Source organism: Rattus norvegicus, chromosome 8 (genome assembly GCF_036323735.1).
Source record: "Rattus norvegicus strain BN/NHsdMcwi chromosome 8, GRCr8, whole genome shotgun sequence".
In the NCBI taxonomy this organism is placed as follows: Eukaryota; Metazoa; Chordata; class Mammalia; order Rodentia; family Muridae; genus Rattus; species Rattus norvegicus.
Window position 1 is genome coordinate 128,227,638 of NC_086026.1, and position 21,005 is coordinate 128,248,642.

General features: G+C 49.9%; 1 protein-coding gene and 1 long non-coding RNA gene across 5 annotated transcripts in view; one reads left to right on the top strand and one right to left on the bottom strand.

Moving 5' to 3' along the window:
• Window positions 1–786: 786 nt before the first annotated feature.
• Window positions 787–21,005, bottom strand: part of Scn10a (sodium voltage-gated channel alpha subunit 10) — a 112,326-nt gene continuing 92,107 nt past the window's right edge. For 2 of the 3 annotated variants that reach the window (XM_039080964.2, NM_017247.2), the window contains exons 21-28: window positions 19,187–19,360; window positions 14,743–14,865; window positions 13,569–13,853; window positions 11,901–11,954; window positions 10,811–10,948; window positions 9,865–9,969; window positions 5,219–5,489; window positions 787–2,430 (exon numbers count right to left, since the gene is read on the bottom strand). In XM_039080964.2, coding sequence (XP_038936892.1) covers window positions 1,220–2,430; window positions 5,219–5,489; window positions 9,865–9,969; window positions 10,811–10,948; window positions 11,901–11,954; window positions 13,569–13,853; window positions 14,743–14,865; window positions 19,187–19,360 — 2,361 coding nt within the window. In that variant the 3' untranslated portion in view covers window positions 787–1,219. Of the gene's footprint in view, window positions 2,431–5,218; window positions 5,490–9,864; window positions 9,970–9,991; window positions 10,949–11,900; window positions 11,955–13,568; window positions 13,854–14,742; window positions 14,866–19,186; window positions 19,361–21,005 lie in introns of those variants that run through there. The other variant, XM_039080963.2, reaches the window with a different exon arrangement.
• On the top strand, window positions 10,785–15,068 carry LOC134480113 (uncharacterized). Of its 2 annotated transcripts, none has more exons than XR_010054308.1 (3): window positions 10,785–10,906; window positions 11,677–12,364; window positions 12,674–15,068. It is a non-coding gene; the product is annotated as an uncharacterized LOC134480113 (long non-coding RNA). The 2 variants fall into 2 exon arrangements; XR_010054307.1 differs by lacking the exon at window positions 10,785–10,906 and adding an exon at window positions 11,234–11,371.

A 21,005-nucleotide genomic window follows, 5' to 3' on the forward strand; every position in this document is an offset into this window, starting at 1 on the left:
ACATGTTAGTATCATACATGTAAGGGTGGTGTCTATAAAAAGATAAAGAGAAGGGGGATATGTTCTATGGAGGTGTGCTGAGGTGTGGGGGATGAGATGCTTCAGCAGACCCATGATGGGGCATCTCTTTCCCCTGAGGGACCAGCCACACCACGGTATAGTATAGAATAGAGTTTATTCAGGGCATGGGGACGGGAGTTAAGAGGGTGGTAGGGGAGAAAGGGGGGGGAGAAAGGGAGAAAAGGGGAGTGGGGAGGCAGAGGGAGAAGAAGAGGAGTAGAGAAGAAGAGGAGTAAAGGTCAGCCATGAGCACATGGAGAGAGGGGGAGGGGAACGGGTACAGAGGGGACAGAGGAGGAAGAGGGTGAGAGGGTAAGAGAGCAAGCTGTGGGGTGGGGCAGAGCTTAGAATGCCAACGGGGGGGCACATAAAATGATATTTAAGATATAACACTAGGGGTCTGGGAGTATCTTGGTTTGTAAACAAGCATGAGGAATTGAATTTGACCTCCCATAACCTATGTAAAAGTGCCAGGCATTCGGAGAGTGTACCTATAATCTTGCAGCCGGGGAGGGCAGAGGTAGGTAGATCCCTGGGGCTCATGCCCTGTCATGGCATGACCTATTTGGAGAGCTCCAGGCCTGTGAAAGACCTCATCTCAAGAAGTGCCTGAGGAATGACACCAGAGATTAACCTCTGGCCTCCAAGTGCACGCGTACATGTGTACTCACAACACACACACGCGTGTGCGCACACACACAGACAGAAGATATGTTACTTCCGCTATAACTTTAAAAATATTAATTTTAATGGCCGACTCACAGGTATTGTCCGGCAGCTGTGAGCATGCAGTCATGCAAACCCTAATTCTCAGTGCCAACCCCTACGTGACTTCTCTAAGACTGCCCGACACCAGCAGAAAAGTCTTTGCTATGTGTCTCTGGCTCCGAGAAGTTGGTGAATCACGTCTCTGGTCACAAACAGAAGGGAGCAATGACATCTTCTGGGAACTCGGAAGGGACGTCAGAATGGAGGAGTATCCTTGGCTTTTGATTCCTATTGGGGTGGGGGCTTTCTCAAGGATGTCCCCATTCAGTTCTGACACCATGACCAGTGACATGCATTGGTGGAGGCTGGAGGTTGGTGCCACCTCCAGAGGGAAGGAGTTAGCACAGCAGAGAAAGACATTGGAACCTGCCCTGTGCATGCCTGAGTGCCTTCACTGAGGTCCAGGGCTGTTTCCTTCCTTAGCAGCGACCTCATCTTCATTTTGCATTGAGCTAGATGGGTTAATGTTGGCCCGGTCACTCAGACCCCTGGTGACACTGTCATAGGATGGCGGGAAAGACGTAGCAGAGGCAGTTTCTGATTTGTCCGGGAGTCCACTGTTTGCCATGAATGTAACATAGCCTTCCCCGGGAAGTGACACGCCATCCTCCTCAGCCCTGGGCACATGCAGGGTGTTGGAGAGTGTCAAGGAGCGGTGCAGCATGTAGCTCCGGTAGGCCTTTTGAATGACTGTGGCTGAGAGGTCTTCCTGCTTCCACCGGAGGGTGGTGGCTATTGGTTCATAGGATGCTTTGGAGAGATTGGTCGCCATAAACTTCTCTTCCATATTGGTCTTCAGGGAGTCCAACTCCCCGGATTCTCCCAAGACGTTCTTTGTGAAGGCAAAAAGGATGTCCAGACAGTGGATCTTATCCCCGGGGACCAACGGCAGGTCCATCTGGATTAATATATTCTGGTTGGGTTTGGGGATTCTAAGAGGGCCGGAGAGCGTGTCCGCGAAGTCTGAGAGGGCAGAAAAGGCAATGAACTGGGTGGCCTCCGGGTCGAACTTCTCCCAGGTCTCATAGAACATGTCGAAGTCGTCCTCGCTCAGGGGCTCCGTGCTCTCCTCGGTGGCCACGTTGAAGTTCTCCAGAATCACTGCGATGTACATGTTGACCACGATGAGGAAAGAGATGATGATGTAGGTGGTGAAGAAGATGATGCCCACCGCCGGGCTCCCGCAGTTCCCCCGGGAGCCGTTGCTGTTGGGCAGGTTGGGGTCGCAGTAGGGAGGCCCCGTGTTGAGGATGGGGCTGAGGAGGCCGTCCCAGCCGGCCGAGGTGGTGATCTGGAACAGGCACAGCATGCTGTTGCCAAAGGTCTTGAAGTTGAACATGTCGTCGATGCCGGCCTCGTCCACGACGTTAGCGAAGCTGGCCATGCCGAAGATGGAGTAGATGAACATGACGAGGAAGAGGAGGAGGCCGATGTTGAAGAGGGCGGGCAGGGACATCATGAGGGCGAAGAGCAGCGTGCGAATCCCCTTGGCTGCTCGGATCAGCCTGAGGATGCGGCCGATCCTGGCCAGACGGATGACTCGGAAGAGCGTCGGGGAGAAGTAGTTTTCCAGTGACTTAAGGATTGCAGAAAACAGCAGACCTGTGAAGCAGGGCAGAGAACGGTCTAATCAGTGTCTCAAGCCATGAGCTCTGATTGAGTTGGCGGTGATCACATTTCTCAGTGTAGCATCGACATCGCAGGAGTCTGGGCTCCTAGGAGCCTGACCTAGGTGTTGGTCCAGCATACCATTCCACAGCTGCCCATTGAAGTAACCAGCCTTCCCTCGGGTGGTTTCTTGACTTTCCTACCATGTTCTTACCTTCCTTCCTACCCAGAATATCTTGTTAGTTAGCCTCTGTGGTTTGGTTAAAACCCTGCCTTCTTCAATCATTCCCTACTGTGTAGGAATATCGCAGTGAATCCGATTAATGTGTTCAATTAATATGTATTAATAATTGCAATAAACCACCCCCTTCCACAGCCAAGTTCAGCTGGAAGTGACTGTAGCCTAGTCCACAAACCCATAATGCTTTGCTTCCAGCACGACACCACCACCGAGCCCACTTCTCCTTCCTGGTTCTGTGCTCCGTGTAGGCCAGGGCCCCCTGTGATTCATCTCCCTGTCTCCTGCTGTGAAGATTGACTCAGTTCCTGGCACACGGGCCCACAGATAATTGTATGGAGCTCACACTAATGACAAGGAGGCAGGGAGTTGGGTAACTCGCTGACAGATGAACGAGATTGGGTTTGAGTGGCCAGCTGCTTGCATAATGGCTTTAATTTATCTCTTTCATGTCCAGCTGTACCTTGAACCCCATGTTAGGGCCGGTTATGTTCCCCCCAGTCCTACCCATGACTAGAAAGGGTAGAAGGATGAAGAGCGGGTGTAACCCTTGTGTCATCTTATGTGGGATTGTGCGTACATAGGGGTTACAAACGCTCTGGGAAAGTTCTGGTGACGTCCATTTCAACCGTGGCGCTCTTCCCTCCCTGGAAGGATGCGCTCCTCTCAGATGAGTGCTGTGTAGCTTTTGCTTTCCCAGTATTGTTCAGGAGAGAAAGAGAAAGAGAGGGAGAGAGAGAGAGAGACAGAGAGACACAGACAGAGACAGAGACAGAGAGACAGAGACAGAGAGAGAGAGACAGAGAGAGACAGGCAGAAAGAGAGAGAGACAGAGAGAGACAGAGAGACAGGGAGAGAGAGACAGAAACAGAGAGACAGGGGGGAGAGAGAGAGAGAGAGAGAGAGAGAGAGAGAGAGAGATATGAAAGGGGAGGAAAGAAGGAAGATGGACAGGCAGGCTCTTCAGGCGGTTTTCACCACAGGGGATTCCTGCTCAGAGGATTGGACTGACACGTAGGAACCAGGAACTGATAGTTAGAAGTCCCCATCACAGGGTCACGGGATATGTGGTCCTGCTCTATCGCTGATACAAACAACCAGGAAAACAAGCTCCCATCCAAATGTCCTTGGGAGTTTCTTACTTTGAAAGACAGATGAAACAAAATAAATGAATGAAACCCCAAGCCCACTGGTCAGTTGACCACAAAACCTTCTGTTGTGCTAAGCCACATAAGCCTAGGAGCGAGGGCTCTCTTCTGTTTGCTGTCTGTTTGATTTTGTTTTTTAAAGTCAGGATGCTGAGTCTCACTGTAGCCCAGACTGGCCTTGAATTCACTGTAGCCCAGGCTGACCTCGAAAGTCACAATATTCCTCCTGCTTCAGCTTTTCAAGTGCTTGAATTGTAGGCATGGGACACCACACCCAGCTAATAGTGTGAATCTCAGCACAAAGTAAATAGTGAGCTGACCAATTAGAAGGGAGAAGACTTTCAGAGGCAGTGGATGCCCTTACAGTATCGACTGTAGACATGTTTTCATAGATATACAAACCTCCAAGCCTGACAGGCTGTGTGTGTTCAGTACATGTAATATTTCTTTTTGTATGTCGATCTTAACTCAGTGATGTAGTTTTTAAAATCCCAGCAACAACCCAGGACAAAACAAAGCCAGGTTAAACTCTCAAACAAAAAATTGCCACCCGAGATTCTGTTTTAACACTGGAGCTGGGTTGAGGGAGATGGGTTGCTGTCAGTTGTATGAAGATGCTACCAGGTCTGATAGCAAATCAATGGGAAATCAAACCCACAGGTATGCTCTGGGATGAGAAGTAGGTGATCCAGGGCTTAACTGAACAGTGTATATTTATATTCAATATGATGTCCTTTTTAAGAAGGACAGTTTACTTAGGCAGTTACACTGGCCTCCTTTCTCACACCAGATTCCAACCCCAGACACCACTGCACCCAAAATATAGAGGCTTCACCAACACCCAGTGTCTTCATAGCATAGATCTCAATGCGTGATCTATCACCTTTCTGTCACTCACAATAACAAGGTGGAGCCCACCGCACATCTTTTTCCTCTGGGAACATCCTGGGGGTATTTGAAGTTTGCTGCCTCTGAAGGCTGCACGCATGGGGCTCTTCTAACCTAGACCATGTGCTTGAAAACATGAGCTGAGCCTGGGGAGATTGTTCTGTGGGGGAAGAACCTTATAAAGCAGGGTGTGGGAGCATTGCAGGTAATTCCAGTGCTCTTACAGCAAGATGGGAGGTGGAGACAGGAGAGTCCCCAGCAGCTGTGGGCCAGCTAGCCTGGCGTAAAAGTCGGAGAACAGTAAGAGTCTTTGGCTCAGACAATGTGGAAGATGAGGGCTGATACCAGAGGAGTCTTCTGACACACACACACACACACACACACACACACACAGAGGTGGGGGGAGGGGATTTAAAAAAATGAAGCTGACTGTTTCCACGGTTTGAAAGGAACAGCTAAACAGCCTGAAGCAGGCGCGAGGCTCCCCCAGGGTATGGCTGCCACTTACTCCCAATGGACAGGATCACCACTATGAAGTCGAACACGTTCCAGCCGTTGGTGAAGTAGTACTGTCGCAGGGCGAACATCTTCATCACACACTCGCCCGTGAAGACGGCCACAAAGAACTGGTTGATTCTGCCCAGAACCTTCGTCTTCTCCTCGCCCTGCTCGTCGGTCTCCACCATCATGGTGATCATGTTGAGGCAGATGAGAACCATGATGATGATGTCAAAGGCTTGCCTGGTCACGATGTCAAACACGAAGCCTTGGTACTTATTCTGAGAGAGAGGAGGAAGCATCACCCCAGGCTGTTTCAGTCTCCTGTATCTTAACTTCTAGTCATGAAGGCCCTTCAAACTCCAGACATTTTACCCCATTCTTTCCCCTGTGGCAAGCTCTCCAGCCTGTGAGTTGACGACGACGCGTGTGTGCAGCCTGTGAGCTGATGTGTGTGGTGTGTGTGTGTGTGTGTGTGTGTGTGTGTGTGTGTATGTAGCCTGTGAGTTGATGTGTGGGTGTATGTGTGTGCAGCCTGTGAGCTGACATGTGTGTGTGTGTGTGTGTGTGTATGTGTGTAGCCTGTGAGTTGATGTGTGTATGTGTGTGTGCAGCCTTTGAGCTGACGTGTGTGTGTGTGTGTGTGTGTAGCCTGTGAGTTGATGTGTGTGTGTGTAGCCTGTGAGTTGATGTGTGTGTGTGTAGCCTGTGAGTTGATGTGTGTATGTGTGTGTGCAGCCTTTGAGCTGACGTGTGTGTGTGTGTGTGTGTGCAGCCTGTGAGCTGACATGTGTGTGTGTGTGTGTGTGTGTGTGTGTGTGTGTAGCCTGTGAGTTGATGTGTGGGTGTGTATGCAGCCTGTGAGCTGACATGTGTGTGTGTGTGTGGATGTGTGTAGCCTGTGAGTTGATGTGTGGGTGTGTGTGTGCAGCCTGTGAGCTGACGTGTGTGTGTGTGTGTGTGTGTGTGTGTGTAGCCTGTGAGTTGATGTGTGTGTGTGTGTGTGTAGCCTGTGAGTTGATGTGTGTGTGTGTGTGTGTGTGTGTGTGTGTGTGTGTGTGTGTGTGTAGCCTGTGAGTTGATGTGTGGGTATCTGTGTGTGCAGCCTGTGAGCTGACGTATGTGTGGTTTTTGCTAGTCATTTGCCTCTGTCACCAAACTGCAGCCTTTCTGGGGTCAGTTGCTGTGTTCATCTTGCTTACAGTTCGAGTTCTAGTTGTCTGCATTGTGTCCCCTGTGCATTGTGTGGTCCTCAAGAAATTGAGGGAGTGGAAGAGCGGATGAGCATCTGTGAGTTAAGCATCTCAACATTTGACAGTCACCTGATCAGTGCTGATTATAGCTAATTCTGTACAGAGGCACTTGCTGGATGGGATACTGTGCCCAGGGTCCCATGTGTGTAGTCACAGGGGTCTGGGAGAAGAACTTGCCAGATTCTTCCAGAAGCTTTCAACTGGGTTGGGGGAAGTGCTACTGTAGATCTGATCCCTACTGATGCTTCACACTGGGGGGCGGGGTTGCCACCCTGCTGGGTTAGAGCAGAGAATCAGACCAGAGAGGACCTGGCTCTGTGTGGACTGTTGGCTTAAGTCCTGGCATGGGAGGAGCCACTAAGCTCCTCTGTGTCATCACTGAAAATCCAGAGAAAAATAGAGAGTCCCATTTGTGGTCACGTGACTTCTAATCAAATGATGCAAGCATCAGATTGGGGTAGGTATCCCAACTTCTGTCTGTTCCCAGTGTGCATTGCCCTCCGTGCCCTCAGACAGTGGAGGGATATTGATGACATGGCAGCCAGGCGTCTACTGTTTTCTCACAATGTGGAAACCTGCTCTCAGTGATTTCTATGAGAGAGAGCACTATAGGATAAAATCACCCAGTCTTGTAGAGCCTTCAGCCTTCCCACCGGTTAAGACCAGATCTAGAACATGAGCTTTACCAGAGGCAGGGGTGGGGGTGCATGCATGGTTGGGGAAATCCTTCTGTGGTATTGTGTTGGCTCTGCCATGAACAAGGCCCACACACAACTTCCCAGCCAATGCTCGGCTTGGCTCCCAAACATGTCTGTGGGGCATACCAGAGACAGACGCCGGATGGGAAACAAGCTGGTCCTGGGAGGACGGAGCGTGCGTTAATACAGCTGCCCTGGCAGGAGTGAAGACCTTTGTGCCCCTCCATCTGACCGTCGGGCTACTGAACACACCCTGACCAACAGACCCTGACCAACTGAATTTCCCTAGGAGTCTCTCTCACACGATGCCCGCCAGAGTGGAGCCTGTCTCCCAGGAAGAGAGTTTTCACACAGTTTTGGCCACTGGTCAGGCCTTCTTGCAGGATAAACTGGAGGTGAGTTAATGACGGCCAGTGACAGGCAGGACCACACTTGACCAGAGGCTCCTATGCATCTTTCCCACTCTTTATTTAAGCCTAAACCTCGTATCAGGACTCGGAAAAGGGACTTGGGCATCCGGGACCTCTTTACTTCTCCCTCTTACCCAGGCGGCCATGTTGAATAATCTTTCTCTGGCTTCTGGTCTTTCTTGTCTCTTAGCATTTTGAGGATGGGGCGATAGAGTCCCACTTGGTAGGGCTGCCAGAGCTGGGCTTGTACCCTAGAATTTCCAGTAACGTTAGGTAAAGTAGGAAAAACTCCCCTTGCATTTCCTTCTTGGTTCTAGACAGTGGGGAGGATCAGGCTTATGTGCTGGGCAGGTGGTATGAGGTTATGAGTGCTGGCACGGACCGTGGGCTGTGGGCCCTGGAGAGCAGCCACGTACTGTCTCTCCTCAGACACTACTCTTACGGCTTCCCTGAGATTTCAAAGCATTGTTGAAATATCCCAACCTTGCCTCAGCTTTTCTTGATTAGGGAATACAAGAGCTAATGTGCACCAGCCTTGGACCGCAGTAAGAGGAGAGCCATGGCTCCCCACTAAGATTACCGATGTAGTTCATTAGTAGTTCAAGCCCTCCTCCAAACAGATGGAGAGTCCCAGGATTCTGGCACAGAGCCAGGCAGTGAAGCCACTTCCCCCTTATGGCGGAGGGACATCCGCCCTCTGCCACCACTGGAGGATGTGGAGGATCCTGGCTGAGACTTCGCAGGGAGCAATGATGTTCATCTCCGGTTCCCTCTCTGACTGTGTGGCCTGGGAGTTCAACAGTTAGCTCCGTGACTTAGTGTCTGCAGGGCAGGGTTTGAAATGGAGCTCGCTTTAACCCAGGGGTAGGAAGAAGAGAGGAAGAAGCTCCAGTGGCCTGTGGGCTGCTTCATAAGTGGTGAGAGGCTAGAGAGAAGCACCAGAAGCTTGTTTGGTCTAAAGAGTGGCTCAGACACAGGACTCCAGTTTCCACGGGAACTCAGCGATGGTGTGAGGCCAGTGATGGCCACGGGGCTCAGCTGCTTCCTTCTTAACCTCTCACTTGAGTCCCACTGACTGGACTCAGCTTTCGTCCCAAATCTTTTAACTTTGAGACAGTTCTCACCCATTGATGTGTGTGTACATATGTATGTGATGTGTGTGTGTGTGTACATGTGTGTGATATGATGTGTGTGGGTGTCTGTGTACATGTGTGTGTGATATGATGTGTGTGTATGTGTGTACATGTGTGTGATATGATGTGTGTGGGTGTCTGTGTACATGTGTGTGTGTGATATGATGTGTGTATGTGTGTACATGTGTGTGATATGATGTGTGTGGGTGTCTGTGTACATGTGTGTGTGATATGATGTGTGTGTATGTGTGTACATGTGTGTGATATGATGTGTGTGTACATGTGTGTGAGATATGATGTATATGTGTGTACAGGTGTGTGATATGATGTGTCTATGTGTGTGTACATGTGTGTGTACATGTTTGTGATATGATGTATGTGTATGTACATGTGTGATATGATGTGTGTATATGTGTGTACATGTGTGTATGATATGATGTGTGTGTATGTGTGTGTATGTGTGTGTGATATGATGTATGTGTGTATACATCTGTGTACATCTCTGTGATATGATGTGTGTATGTGTGTGTGTTCATGTGTGTGTGTGATATAATGTGTGTGTACATGTGTTTGTGATGTGTGTGTGTGTGTGTGTGTTCATCCTCAGGAAGCCCTGCACACTTTTGCTCAGACTCATCCAAACCCAGCTTTCTTCATCTTATAGGGTTTGGAAGGTACCCCCTGCTCTTCTAGAGTCTGAAACCCCACACCATTCATTCCTGGTCCAACACTTCTGAACAGACTCTAGACAGCAACAGACCGATTCTATTATTGACACACAACGTGTGTTGAAGGTGACAGTCCTCCTCCCTGTAAATATCCTGACGGTCTGCACTCACTGGAGTAACCCATATGGGGGCCACACCATGGGGTAGAAACTCTAACCACCCTTACTGTTTCATACTGTTTCCAAAGCCACCACTGAAGCCTCAGGTTGTTGAGAGATGCAGAACCCATCAGATAAGCTTGTCAGAAGCACCCATCAGAGCTGCTTCCACTTCATTTACACATCTCACTTTTGAGGCCTGGGAGCCTCATCGCTTCACCTCTAAACTTGCCCCAGGTCTCCCCCATACAACGCTACCCAGGCTTCCATTCAGCCCAGACTTGGGCTGAATCCATTCACAAACCTGCTCAGGGAAAGAGAAACTCAGGGGCTCACCAGGGGCCGTGGGATGGGCTTCTGGGGTTTCTTGGAGCCCAGCTTCTTCATGGCATTGTAGTACTTCTTCTGCTCTTCTGTCATGAAGATGTCCTGGCCTCCTAGGTAGAGGAGAGGGACACACTGATGTTATTAAAGTAACAAGATTACCTCTCCTCCCCCAAGAGAAGCCAAAACCTGAGTGTTCTGGTTCCAGCCTTCTCATCTCTGTGGGAAGGATCAGGGCACGTCTGGCCTGGGAGAGAATGGCCCACTGCAGTCTCCCTGCCTGGGTTTGTATCTATAACCAAATGCTCTACCACAGCGCTACACCCACTAAAGACTCTGAGGTGAGCACCTGGATAAGATCCAGTGCCTGGGTTTCTCACGTAAAGCTTATTTCTTTTCTACAGTACTGAGAGTAGAGAGGGCTTGGGAACAGGACTCTAGGAGGAGATGCAGGCATGCTGGGAAAGCATTTTGTACATTTAGCATTCATATTTTGTATTATAAATACAGCTAAATAATTGGGATTAGGTTCCTACGGGAAGCATGGAGGTAAGAACCTCCCTCCCTAGAAGGTTGGGATTCTGAGATGTCCTGACGCTGTCCCTTGGGGGCTTAAAGCTCTGGAGTGGCAGGTGCCAGAGCTCTTTCTCTCCCTGTCAGCCCTTCTTAATGCTTCATCTGTGACATTTGGCTCCAGCTGAGGAGACCGAGGCTACTTTGCTGGAGGATGGGAACCTTGGGGAGCATTGCTAACGCTGCAAATATAGCTGCCCTAGCAGTAGCGGCAGCAGGCACCAGACAGCGGTGAGGACCAAACCCAAGGGTCGAATATCAGCTTGGTGCTACAGACAGGAAGCGCCGTAAGTATCCTTGGCTTTTAGCCACGAGGCCACAGCTGTCTGAGGGACGGGAAGTACAAGATTCATTACCGCGGCGGACACACCAGAGGTCCACTTATCTTTTTTTTCTGTTGGTTGAAGTTGTCGATTATGACCCCAACAAAGAGATTCAGCGTGAAGAAGCCACCGAAAATGATGAAAACGACGAAGTACAGGTACATGTACAAGTTGTTCTCCCAGTTAGGCTGACTGTTGATCTGTGGTTACACAAAACGGGAGATGCGAGGAGGGCACCTGGCTTAGCTTTCCCTGGAAGCCGATGCTGGGACGAGACCCTGTCACTTTATCCCACGAAGCGGGGATTGAGGGGGTTGGGAGGAAGCGCAGGTGAGGAAGGCTGAGGGGGTATTATTAACTAGGTTGCTGCTGTCAGCAACCGTAGCTCTACCCTGGTGGAGAACACACCCCACAGTGGGACTGCCAAGGAATAAGGAAGCTGTGATACTTGTCTGTGAACCCCTAATGAGAGTTGTCCAGGAACCTCCCACCCCAGTGCTGCTGGAAGAGGCCATCGAGGAAGGTCTGATGAGCTGAAGAAAGGCTTCAAACAGAGGATGGGGATCCCAGAGGACTCCAGGGGCCCAGGGGACACAGGCAGGACATCAGTTGTGCCCACTGAGGTAGGAAGGCTCTCCCCCATCGTCAGCACTACTCTTACGATGTGAATGTGAAATGTCTCCCACGGGGTTCATTAATGTTTGGATACTTGGATCCCAGTCGGTGCCCCAGTCTAGGAAGGTTGTAGAACATTTATGATTGGGAAGCTGGCTAGAAGACGTGAATTATTTCCTGTCTACTCTGCCTCCTGACTGGGACTGCAATGTGACCAGCTGTCTCCCTCTCTTGCTGTCATGCCTCCCAGGTCATGGTATGCCCTTTGAGCTGTAAGCCACAATAATGTCATCTTTACATCGTTTCTTGTCAGGTGTTTGGACATAACAACAAGAAAAGTAACAAATGTAACCAACTCTACACAGCTGCTGACGCTAAACTGTGAGCGGGGGACACGCCAGAGATGCCTCAGGAGCATTCGCGTAAGGGAGAAGGCTGGTTGGAGGGCTCAAATACCCAAAACCACAGCAGCTGGATGTTGCCACAGAGATGGGCTGTGGAAGCCATGTGACAGGATGCACAGGAGCCGGGGCTCACCTCTCCGGAATCAACAGCTGCATACATTATGTCCATCCAGCCTTTGAAGGTTGCCTGGAAACAAGAAGGTGGAGGACAATCAGTGTCTGTCCCTTTAACTGGCTCTACAGTAGCTCAATGGGAGGGAGAGAGAGAGAGCAAGAGACTGAGTGAAGAAGGCTGGGGAGGAGAGAGCTCAGGCAGAAAGGGAAGAAAGGGGAAAGTCTCTCGGTGACTTGACTGACTTCACACGACTTCAAGAAATCCAGAATAGTGTGGTACTGAAGACGTGGAATCTCCTAGAATATGCTGGGACTCTACTTATCTAGCTCTAGGGACAACAGGTACAGGCTGTTCTGTGCTCTGCCGGGCCGACATTTTCTCGGTCACTTCCCCGCTAATGCGCGTGACATAAGAAACACACCTGAAAGTGGGAACAAGACCACGTCTCCTGCCTACAGTTTCAACATCATTTTTTTTGAAAGGTCAATGATTTTAAATTTTACTTTTTATTTATTTATTTAAAAATTTAATTTATTCCTCTCTCATGTACTACATCCTGGCCCCAATTTCCTCTCCCTCCTCCCTGTCCAATCCCTCTGCCCGTTTTAGCATTGGGGTGTGTGTGTGTGTGTGTGTGTGTGTGTGTGTGTGTGTGTTATATGTGTGTGTTTTAATGCATGTGTGTGCAGAAGAGAGAGGAAGCTGTCTAGTGTCCTTCTCTATTGCTGTCTGCCCTATTCCTTGGAGGCATGCTCTCCCACTGAACCCGAGGCTTGTGCTTAATTCTTCAGCTAAGATGGTGGCCAACAAGCTCTCCTGATGTTTCTGATTCCACGTCCCCAGCACTGGGGTTATAGACAAGTGCCGACATGACCGGAAGTTTACATGGTTGATGAGGATCTGAACTCAAGCCTTCCTGCTCACATAATAACTCCTCAAGAGTCACCTCCCCGGCCCAGTTTTAGCATCCTTGAGGCGTCAAAAGCAGATGTGCTTTGTAACGTATCTCAGGCACGAAGCCTGTTACAGCACTTGAGTAACGTATTTGTCCGGTTTTCTCGTGAGCCCCAGCTCCTGCGTCCTGTCCTGACTATAATCTCCAGTGGTTGAGCATAGTGCCCGATAGACCACAGATACACAGAGGTTACTCATTCCTCGAATGGATGAGCAAGGGGTGGAAGAATACAGGAACTCACCGGCGAATGAATGTGGCGGATGCTTGGGGAACTGCAGCCACATCACAGTGAACCCAGGACTGAATGAAGGTGTGGATATAGACAACTGAACGGCATGAGTACACGTGACCGTTGTCACCAATGCTACCCGTCACTGAAACAAACTTAATTAGCTGTGACTATCACACAGGAGATAACAAGACATGACAGGTAAAGCCCTGTATACTCCCCTGCTCTGTACATCTTATCATAGCTATCTCTCACGATAGCCTCATGGACGGCCGGTCTTCCTATTTTATTATCTTAGCCAGACTTGGCCAACGGTAGCCCTGTGAGCTCACACTCATTAGTGAGGGCTTCTCATTTAGGGCTATCGTCTGTGGAAATACAGAATGGTCTCAGCTCACGCTCAGTGCTGCCTCTTGTAGGATCTCTATGCAGTGCCTTCTGGGAGAAGCTCCATTTACTGAGCAGCCAAAGGAGAGAAAATGATGGATCTCAAACGACTCACCACCTGAAGAAGTGCGAGGTAGCCCATAGCGACGTTGTCGAAGTTGACTTTGACGTTGACCCAGAAGAAGTGGCCGGTGCTGTTTTGATTGTGACACTCGGACTTGTTATTCACCATCGTCGAATTCACGTTGGAAAATGGGTTATTTCTGGTGTCGACGCACTTCGAAAATTTCCCGGCGAAGAGGTTCACGCCCATGATGCTGAAGATGAGCCAGAAGATGAGGCAGACGAGGAGGACGTTCATGATGGAGGGGATGGCGCCCACGAGGGCATCCACCACTACCTGGTGGGAAACAGGAAAGGACCTGAAGTTCCCAAATGTCACTTGTCTGTGCTTCTTACATGCACACATACCTGCACATGGAGACAACCCTCAGTGTCACCTTCAGGAACCCCACCCACCTCCTCTGAGGCAGTCTTTCATGACCTAGAACTCACCAGGTACAGTAGACTGGCTGCTAGTGAGCCCAGGGACCTGCTCGCCTCTACCTCCCCAGCTGAGAAGCTCTCTCTGTCGGCACACATGCACCTCTGTCTGCACACATGCACCTCTTTGCTTGCCTTTAAAATTATGCCTTTTACATGGGGTCTGGGACTTGAATTAGAGCCTCACGTTTGCAAGGCGAGCTCTGTGCTGATTGAGCCATCTCTCCAGCCTACAGCTGATCTGAAAACCCCACTGTTGTTTGCAAAGATGTGGTGACTGCTTTGAGCCGGTGGTGGCGGTGGAACTGGGAGGAAACTGGCCACAGAAAAGGACAGGGTGGGTGGAGAGAAAGCCACAGGGCATAGAGGCTGTGGCCAGAGCCAGGACACCTTCAGGTGGATTCTGGCTGAGGTGCTGGGTGGAGGTTATCTCTACATTGCCAAAGACTGCCAGAGGAAAGATTCACTTGAATTGGGACACTGGGCGCCCTGGATGTATTTAGGAATAAAACCCTGAGACATAGAATAACCAGGACCACTTCCCTGAGGGCGTAAGGGGTGGCATTGGTGGGTGATGAGAAAAGAGGTTCTGAAGATCAGACTTGAGGGAGACAAGAGAGTTAGCCAACACAATGTCCTCAGAGTCTGAACAGGAAGGGACAACGCAGAGGTGACATGGGGGTGGGGGAAGTTGGAGAAGGTTTGCGAAACGCTGCCAATCAGAGAAGTCCCAAAACGTGTCTTACCCTCATGCCTTCGAATCGAGACAGAGCCCGCAGCGGTCGGAGGGCACGGAGAGTCCGAAGGGCTTTGATGGACGCCACGTCGGAATACTCAAGGATCTTCGCTATGAGGCTTGTCAGGGAGATCTGGTACAGACAGAGACCAAAGCATTGTCCCAGTGCTCTAGAATGTCATCTGGTGGAAAGAGGCAGCAGCTCTGTGCCCTGCCTCCTAAGCCCTGCCTGCCCTCTCTCTCTAGCCCATTGCCCTGGCTCCCACCTTTTTCTGAACCCTTGAATGTCCTTTTCCTTTACTGAATTAAAATGCTTATGAGCATATATTAATTATATATAACGATGGATTTTATATTTTCACAAATACACACACATATCATATTTGCCACCCACGATTCCCTGTTGTCTCCCTCATCCTCCTGCTGACCACTCCCTCCTCACATTAGGTCCCTTTTACTTTCATGTCTTACTTTTAGAAGACCCAGTGAGTTTCACTAGGGTTTCTTACAGGAGCGTGGGTGTCTAGTCAGTGATTACACCACTGAGAACATGTCTCCCCTTCCTCCAGCAACCACCAGTTGTCTATAGATCCCTGGGGATGGGTGGGGCCTCCTGAACCCCGCCTCAATCATGACAGGGTAGCGATGGGCCCAGTCCTGTGCAGGTATTCACCGCTGCCAAGTGTTCATGAGTGCAGTGCCTATGGTATGCCCAAAAGACAGCATTCCACAGAGCGCCATCCCTTCCTCCAGATCTACACTCTCTCTGCCCCATCTTCTGCGATGGTCTCAAGACCTATTCATTACACACGTGGAATTCTGGGCAAGAAAACCCAACCTCACTCCCTGCTACCCCCACATACATGCGGTTAAACTTCATTTCCCCTCCAAGGGCCCTAAGAACCTTAACATTTTGATTGACTCTCAGAGATCTGGAGAGCTGAGGTCTCTTCATTGCGCCTATGATAAAACTCATCATGGTGGCTTGAATGTGAAATGTCCCTCACAGGCTCATGTATCTGAACACCTGTCTCCAGCTGGTGATGCTGTTCGGGCAGGTTATGGACCTTTTAAGGGGAGAAGCCTTGCCGGAGGAAATGCATCACCTGGATCACTGGGGGCTGGCTTTGAGGGTTTATGGCCTTGTCCTACTTCCTGTTTCTCCCCTCCCCGAAGCACAACCCCTGTTTCTTGTTTGAGGGTGAAAACGTAATCATCCAGTTTCCTGCTCCTGTGCCATCCCTCCCTGTGGTGACGGACTCTTCCCCTCTGGAACCATAAGTCCAAATAAACCCTTTCTTCTCAAAGTTGGTTTTGGACATGGACTTTTAAACACAGCAATAGAAAAGTAACCAATGTGTTACTATGAGGGATTTAAAGTTACTCTTCATTGTATTTGCTCAGAAAACTGCGTTGGAAAGAATCCTGCTTCTGTGTATGTGTTTAGATTCCTCTTGGTCCCTTTCTGTGGTCTGCTGGATTGGGACACTTTCGCCCTTTGTAAAATGAAATGGTCCAGTGGAAAGGAAGGATTCAGAAGTTAGCTAGTTCTCGGAGTGGGCAGTTGTCTGAGATCTAGCGTCAGTGGGCATCTGAGGTGCAATGAATCTGGAGCAATGAATCCTGGTGGGTCTGCCAGTTCTCTTTAGGTGTACCCCAAGGGTACACAAGGGACACAGGCTATCATGGAAAAACAGTCGTCCTTCCAGGAATCTCCAAGGTGCTGGGGGAGACATTCTGAGGACAAGTTTAGCTTGATGAGGCTGGGACCTAGATACACAAGATCCTGGTTTGGTGCTAAACTGAGGCTGAACTAATTTACTCTGGTAACTGCACTAGGACTCCGGAAAGCAAGGGGTCGACATGTGACTCCTTGTGTCTGAAACATATCCATTCTCTGAATGGACCATCTATTCTACCTGGCCAATGCAACCACAACAAATTGGATGGATCTCCTTCTTCCATTAATACAGGACTGACACCATCAGGCACCCAGCTGTCTGTGTCTGTCTATCTGTCTATCTGAGGACAACAAGGTTTGGGCCAGTCTTACATCAATCTTTTGCACACCCTCCAGGGAGGGCTGTTTCCTGTTCGTTTACAGATCGTGTTCTGCTTCGTTACCATGGTTGCGATGGGACACCCAACAAAACACAGCTAAGGGGAAGAGGGGCTCATCTGGCTTGACTGCCAGCTACAACCTGTCAGAGAGGAAGTCGAGGCAGAACTCCAGCAGCATCAGAGCACGTTCCCCAAACAGAGCAGAGAACCATGCAGGGACCTCTGCTTGACTGATCACTGCTTCTGCTTGTCTGTCTTCATGGTTGTGCAGCTCGGGGGCCAGCCCACACTCAGGGTAGATCTTAGGATTTCAGTTGACAATCAAGGCAACCCCCAACAGACACACCTAGGGATCAACTAGATCTAGGGAATTCCTCAGTTGAGACTCTTTCCCCAGGTGATCCTGGGTGGACATTTAAAACTGACCATTGGAACAGGAAGGATGGAAAGATGGTGGGCCATGTGGAGAAAAGGAGGATGAGTAGAGGTGGGCTTGGGTAGGTAATAAAGCATGGGTGGACAGGAGGTTAAGTGATTGGTTATTCGGTTAGAGGGATGAACCAAAAGGTAGATAGAAGGGTTAAACACAAGTGGGGGGGATGGACAGAAGGAAGGAGGCAAGAATGAAGGGAAGACAAAATGATGAACGGGAAGGGATAACTTCAAGGAAAAGGGTAAATGGGAGAAGTAAAGAGGGATGGACTCTTGGAAGGAAGGATGAAGAAAGGAAGGAGGGAAGGAGGAAAGGAGGGAAGGAGGAAAGGAGGGAAAGAGAGTGAATGGTGGAACAGATGAAAAGAGGGATGTGTGGAAGGACAGACAGTCACAATGAAAAAAAGACCCCTTCTTCTTCCTCATCTCCCTCTTCCTCCTCTTCTCCCTTCTCTTCCTCTTCTCCCTTCTCTTCCTCTTTTCCTCCTCCTCTTCTCCCTCTTCCTCTTCTTTGTCCTCCTCTTCTCTGTCCTCCTCTTCTCTCTCCTCTTCTTCTACCTCCTCCTCCTCTCCTTTCTCCTCCTCCCCCTCTCTTCCTCCCCCTCTTTTTTTTTTTTTTTTGAGACAGGGTTTCTACATAGCCCTGGCTTCCTGAAACTCACTATATAGGCCAGGCTAACCTTGAACCCACAGATATCTGTCCTGAGTGCTTAGTTTAAAGGTATGCACCATAACCACCCAGCTTAAGAAGAGACTTTAAGGTGACCAGGGCTGGAAACCAATGACCTCTACACAATGGAGGTCTCTCAGCAGGTGACAAGCCAGAAGAAAACAGTTCCTTTTCATTTGTGAATAATTATTTCACATGCACAGAACTGTCACCTGTGACCGATTTCAGCCCTCTCAGTGAGTCTCTATGGCACGGTGGCCATGATACCACTGGCTCACTGGCATCAGGAAAGAAAGGAGTTGCATGCAGGACTGTTACAGGAGTGTTGCCAAACTAGGCTAGACAAAATGCTCGGTCCTGGAGCCCAGCCAGATTCAGGAGGCAAATACCAGACACGGACACGTTTCCTGACATTGCTGATGTGGAGGCCTTGGTGCAGGTGGCTGCTGAAGGAGGGAGACAAACAACCACGCTTACTCTCAGCTAGACAGCAGTGAGCAAGAAACACGGGTTGGCATATTGAAAAGCCAAGAAGGAGATGGCCTGCACAGGGGCAGAGCAGTGGAGTGGCTAAGCCGTGGGAGTGACGGTGGATTTTGTGTGGAGCTCATGGCTGGTGCTCTGATGCAGGGGTTAGCAGTCAGGTGACAAGAGTCCCTACATGGGAGTTCCAGCAAAACCTTCTGTTGCTTCTGCTGCTACCACAGAGGAGCCAATGCCCCCAGCTCAGGGGTTCACAGGCACAGCTGCACCTTGGAAATGACTGGTCAGTATCTCCCCATGTCCTGCCTGCCTAGGGTGGTTTTCAAAAGTTCCACGGGGGGTTGGGGATTTAGCTCAGTGGTAGAGCGCTTGCCTAGCAAGCGCAAGGCCCTGGATTCAGTCCGAAAAAAATAAAATAAAATAAAAGTTCCACGGGTGCCTCTAGCCTAGTCATGGAGAATAAAGCTGGCAGGCAGACAGGTTCTGTTTGAAGACCATGACGCTCTGAGATCCAGAGCCCTGGCGATGGGTGAAGGAGCATGAGAACCCGAATGTCCACATTATCCTACTGTAGTAGCTTTATTTAGCAGAAGCCGGAGACCTGCAGGCTCACCCGGGGGTCACCACTGCATCTGAATTGTGAGCTTCCTGGAGCTTCCCACTCACCAACATGCAATGTTATCCTGACTTCTCACTCAGCGGGAAAAGCAGTCCCCGAGAGACAACGGAGATCAGCCTTACATCTGTTCTAGCCGTAGCCACCTGCCTCTGGTGAGATTCCCACCTCCGCCCCCTGCAGCCCACTCACGTTCACAATGAGGAAGTCCAGCCAGCACCAGGCATTGGTGAAATACTTTTTGAAGCCATAGGCTACCCACTTGAGCAGCATCTCAAAGACGAAGATGAAGGTGAACACTCGGTCAGTGTACTCCAGCACGGACTTCACTCGGGGTTTCTCTTCCAGGTAGTTATCCTCAAAGGCCTGCAGGGAAGGGAGGAGAAGGACCAGTAGCACAGGAGTCCTGACCCATAGCAGGGGGCAGCCCACTCTGCCCACAGCCTCAACAGGAAAGTGGGGGAGGCACCACGGGCTCTAAACCGAGACTTTGCAGCCCACGGGGACATCCAGCCCTGATACTTCACAGGGCTGTTGGGAACACGTGAGAAAAGAAACCTCAAGCTGGATTTTGGACGCAAACCAGAGGGATGTTCACGGCGACTTTTTTTTTAAAAAATATAAAAGCCTAGAAGGATATCTGCAGGCAGTCCATGAGAGGGGAAAGAATTGCCAAGAAACTTCTGAGAGTGAGTGTTTTATTCCATGGGTAACCAAGGAAATCTCAAATAAAAGAGAGACGCTGGTTTTTCTTTTCGTTGGAGGTAAAGATAAAAAGGAACAGAGACGGTCCCAGCTCTGGCATATCCGTTGGGCATTCTCTCTCAGGGGTGATGGATGGGAGTGAGAGGCGGCCAGTCTTTGGGAGCCAAATGGGTGTCAGGAAGCCAGTCAACTTGTCTTCAAGGCTGTGCTAAAGACACTGGGGGCTACCAGTGTCTGCATGACTCTTCCCATGAGGCTTCAGTCCCCAGTTGCTGGAAAGAGTTTCATGGTTTGGATCAAGTTGAATCCACTTGGGGAAGTGTTTAACAGGTTAGATGCCCTAGGACAGTCCAAGGCGTCCACGGGGAGCCTTGGGTTTATTTATGTTTGTCTCCGTGTAGGACAACTCTGTGAAGCCCCGGATGCTCAGGGCTCCTGTGGGATTGGCTGAGGCTGGGCACCGTCTCTTAGCTCCTTCCCCTGCCCTACCCTGCCTTCCTTCTGTGCTTCATCTTCAAGTTCTCCTCAGTACGCTGATGAATCAAGAGATGTGGCCTCAACATCTGCCTCTTGGACCAAACCTAAGCCAGCCAGGCGTTCATAAATCTCCAACAGTCATTCGACATCTCTGGGTGTTGTTCACCACCTCCGTCTATTACTCAATAGCCTTGACAACCGTTAACTATCCCTGGCGGCCATTAAATATCTGATCATCGTTCAGTTTCACTCAGTATTTCAGGCAGTCATTCAACATCTCTGGTTGTCATTCAGAAAAAAAAAAATCTCCGATAAGTATTCAACATCTCCAAGGCAGCGCTGAAGACGTGCGGTCCGTGTGAGGTGGGGCTATGGGTGCTGACTGAGTAAGTGGGGGCACGTTCCTACAATGCCGTGGCTGTTGAGCGAGTGTTTGTACGAGCACATTTCCAGAGGAGATATAGAATGCGCACATGCATTTATTTTTTATAATATTTATATATTCTATGCATGAGGAGGCCGGGAAGAGCCACCCCAAAGTGTTTCCAAAGTGAGTTTCTCTTTGAGTGACAGGAAAATGGCTGATTCTTCCCCCTTTACCTTTTTCTATAATTTCCAAGTTTTTTTCCCCATTTTACTTTGTCAGATGAAAATTCATGTTTTTTTTTTAAAGCACTCAAAGTAAAAGCAGAAAGCCTAAATTTGGTGCATGTCTGTTTGGTCCCGTAGGAAAAAAGAGCCGGGGACTGCGGGGAAGGTGCTGGCGGTGGGGCGGGGGCAGAACAGCTGTTTCAGGATTTGAGTTGCCCCCTGGGAGCAGGGAGACTGG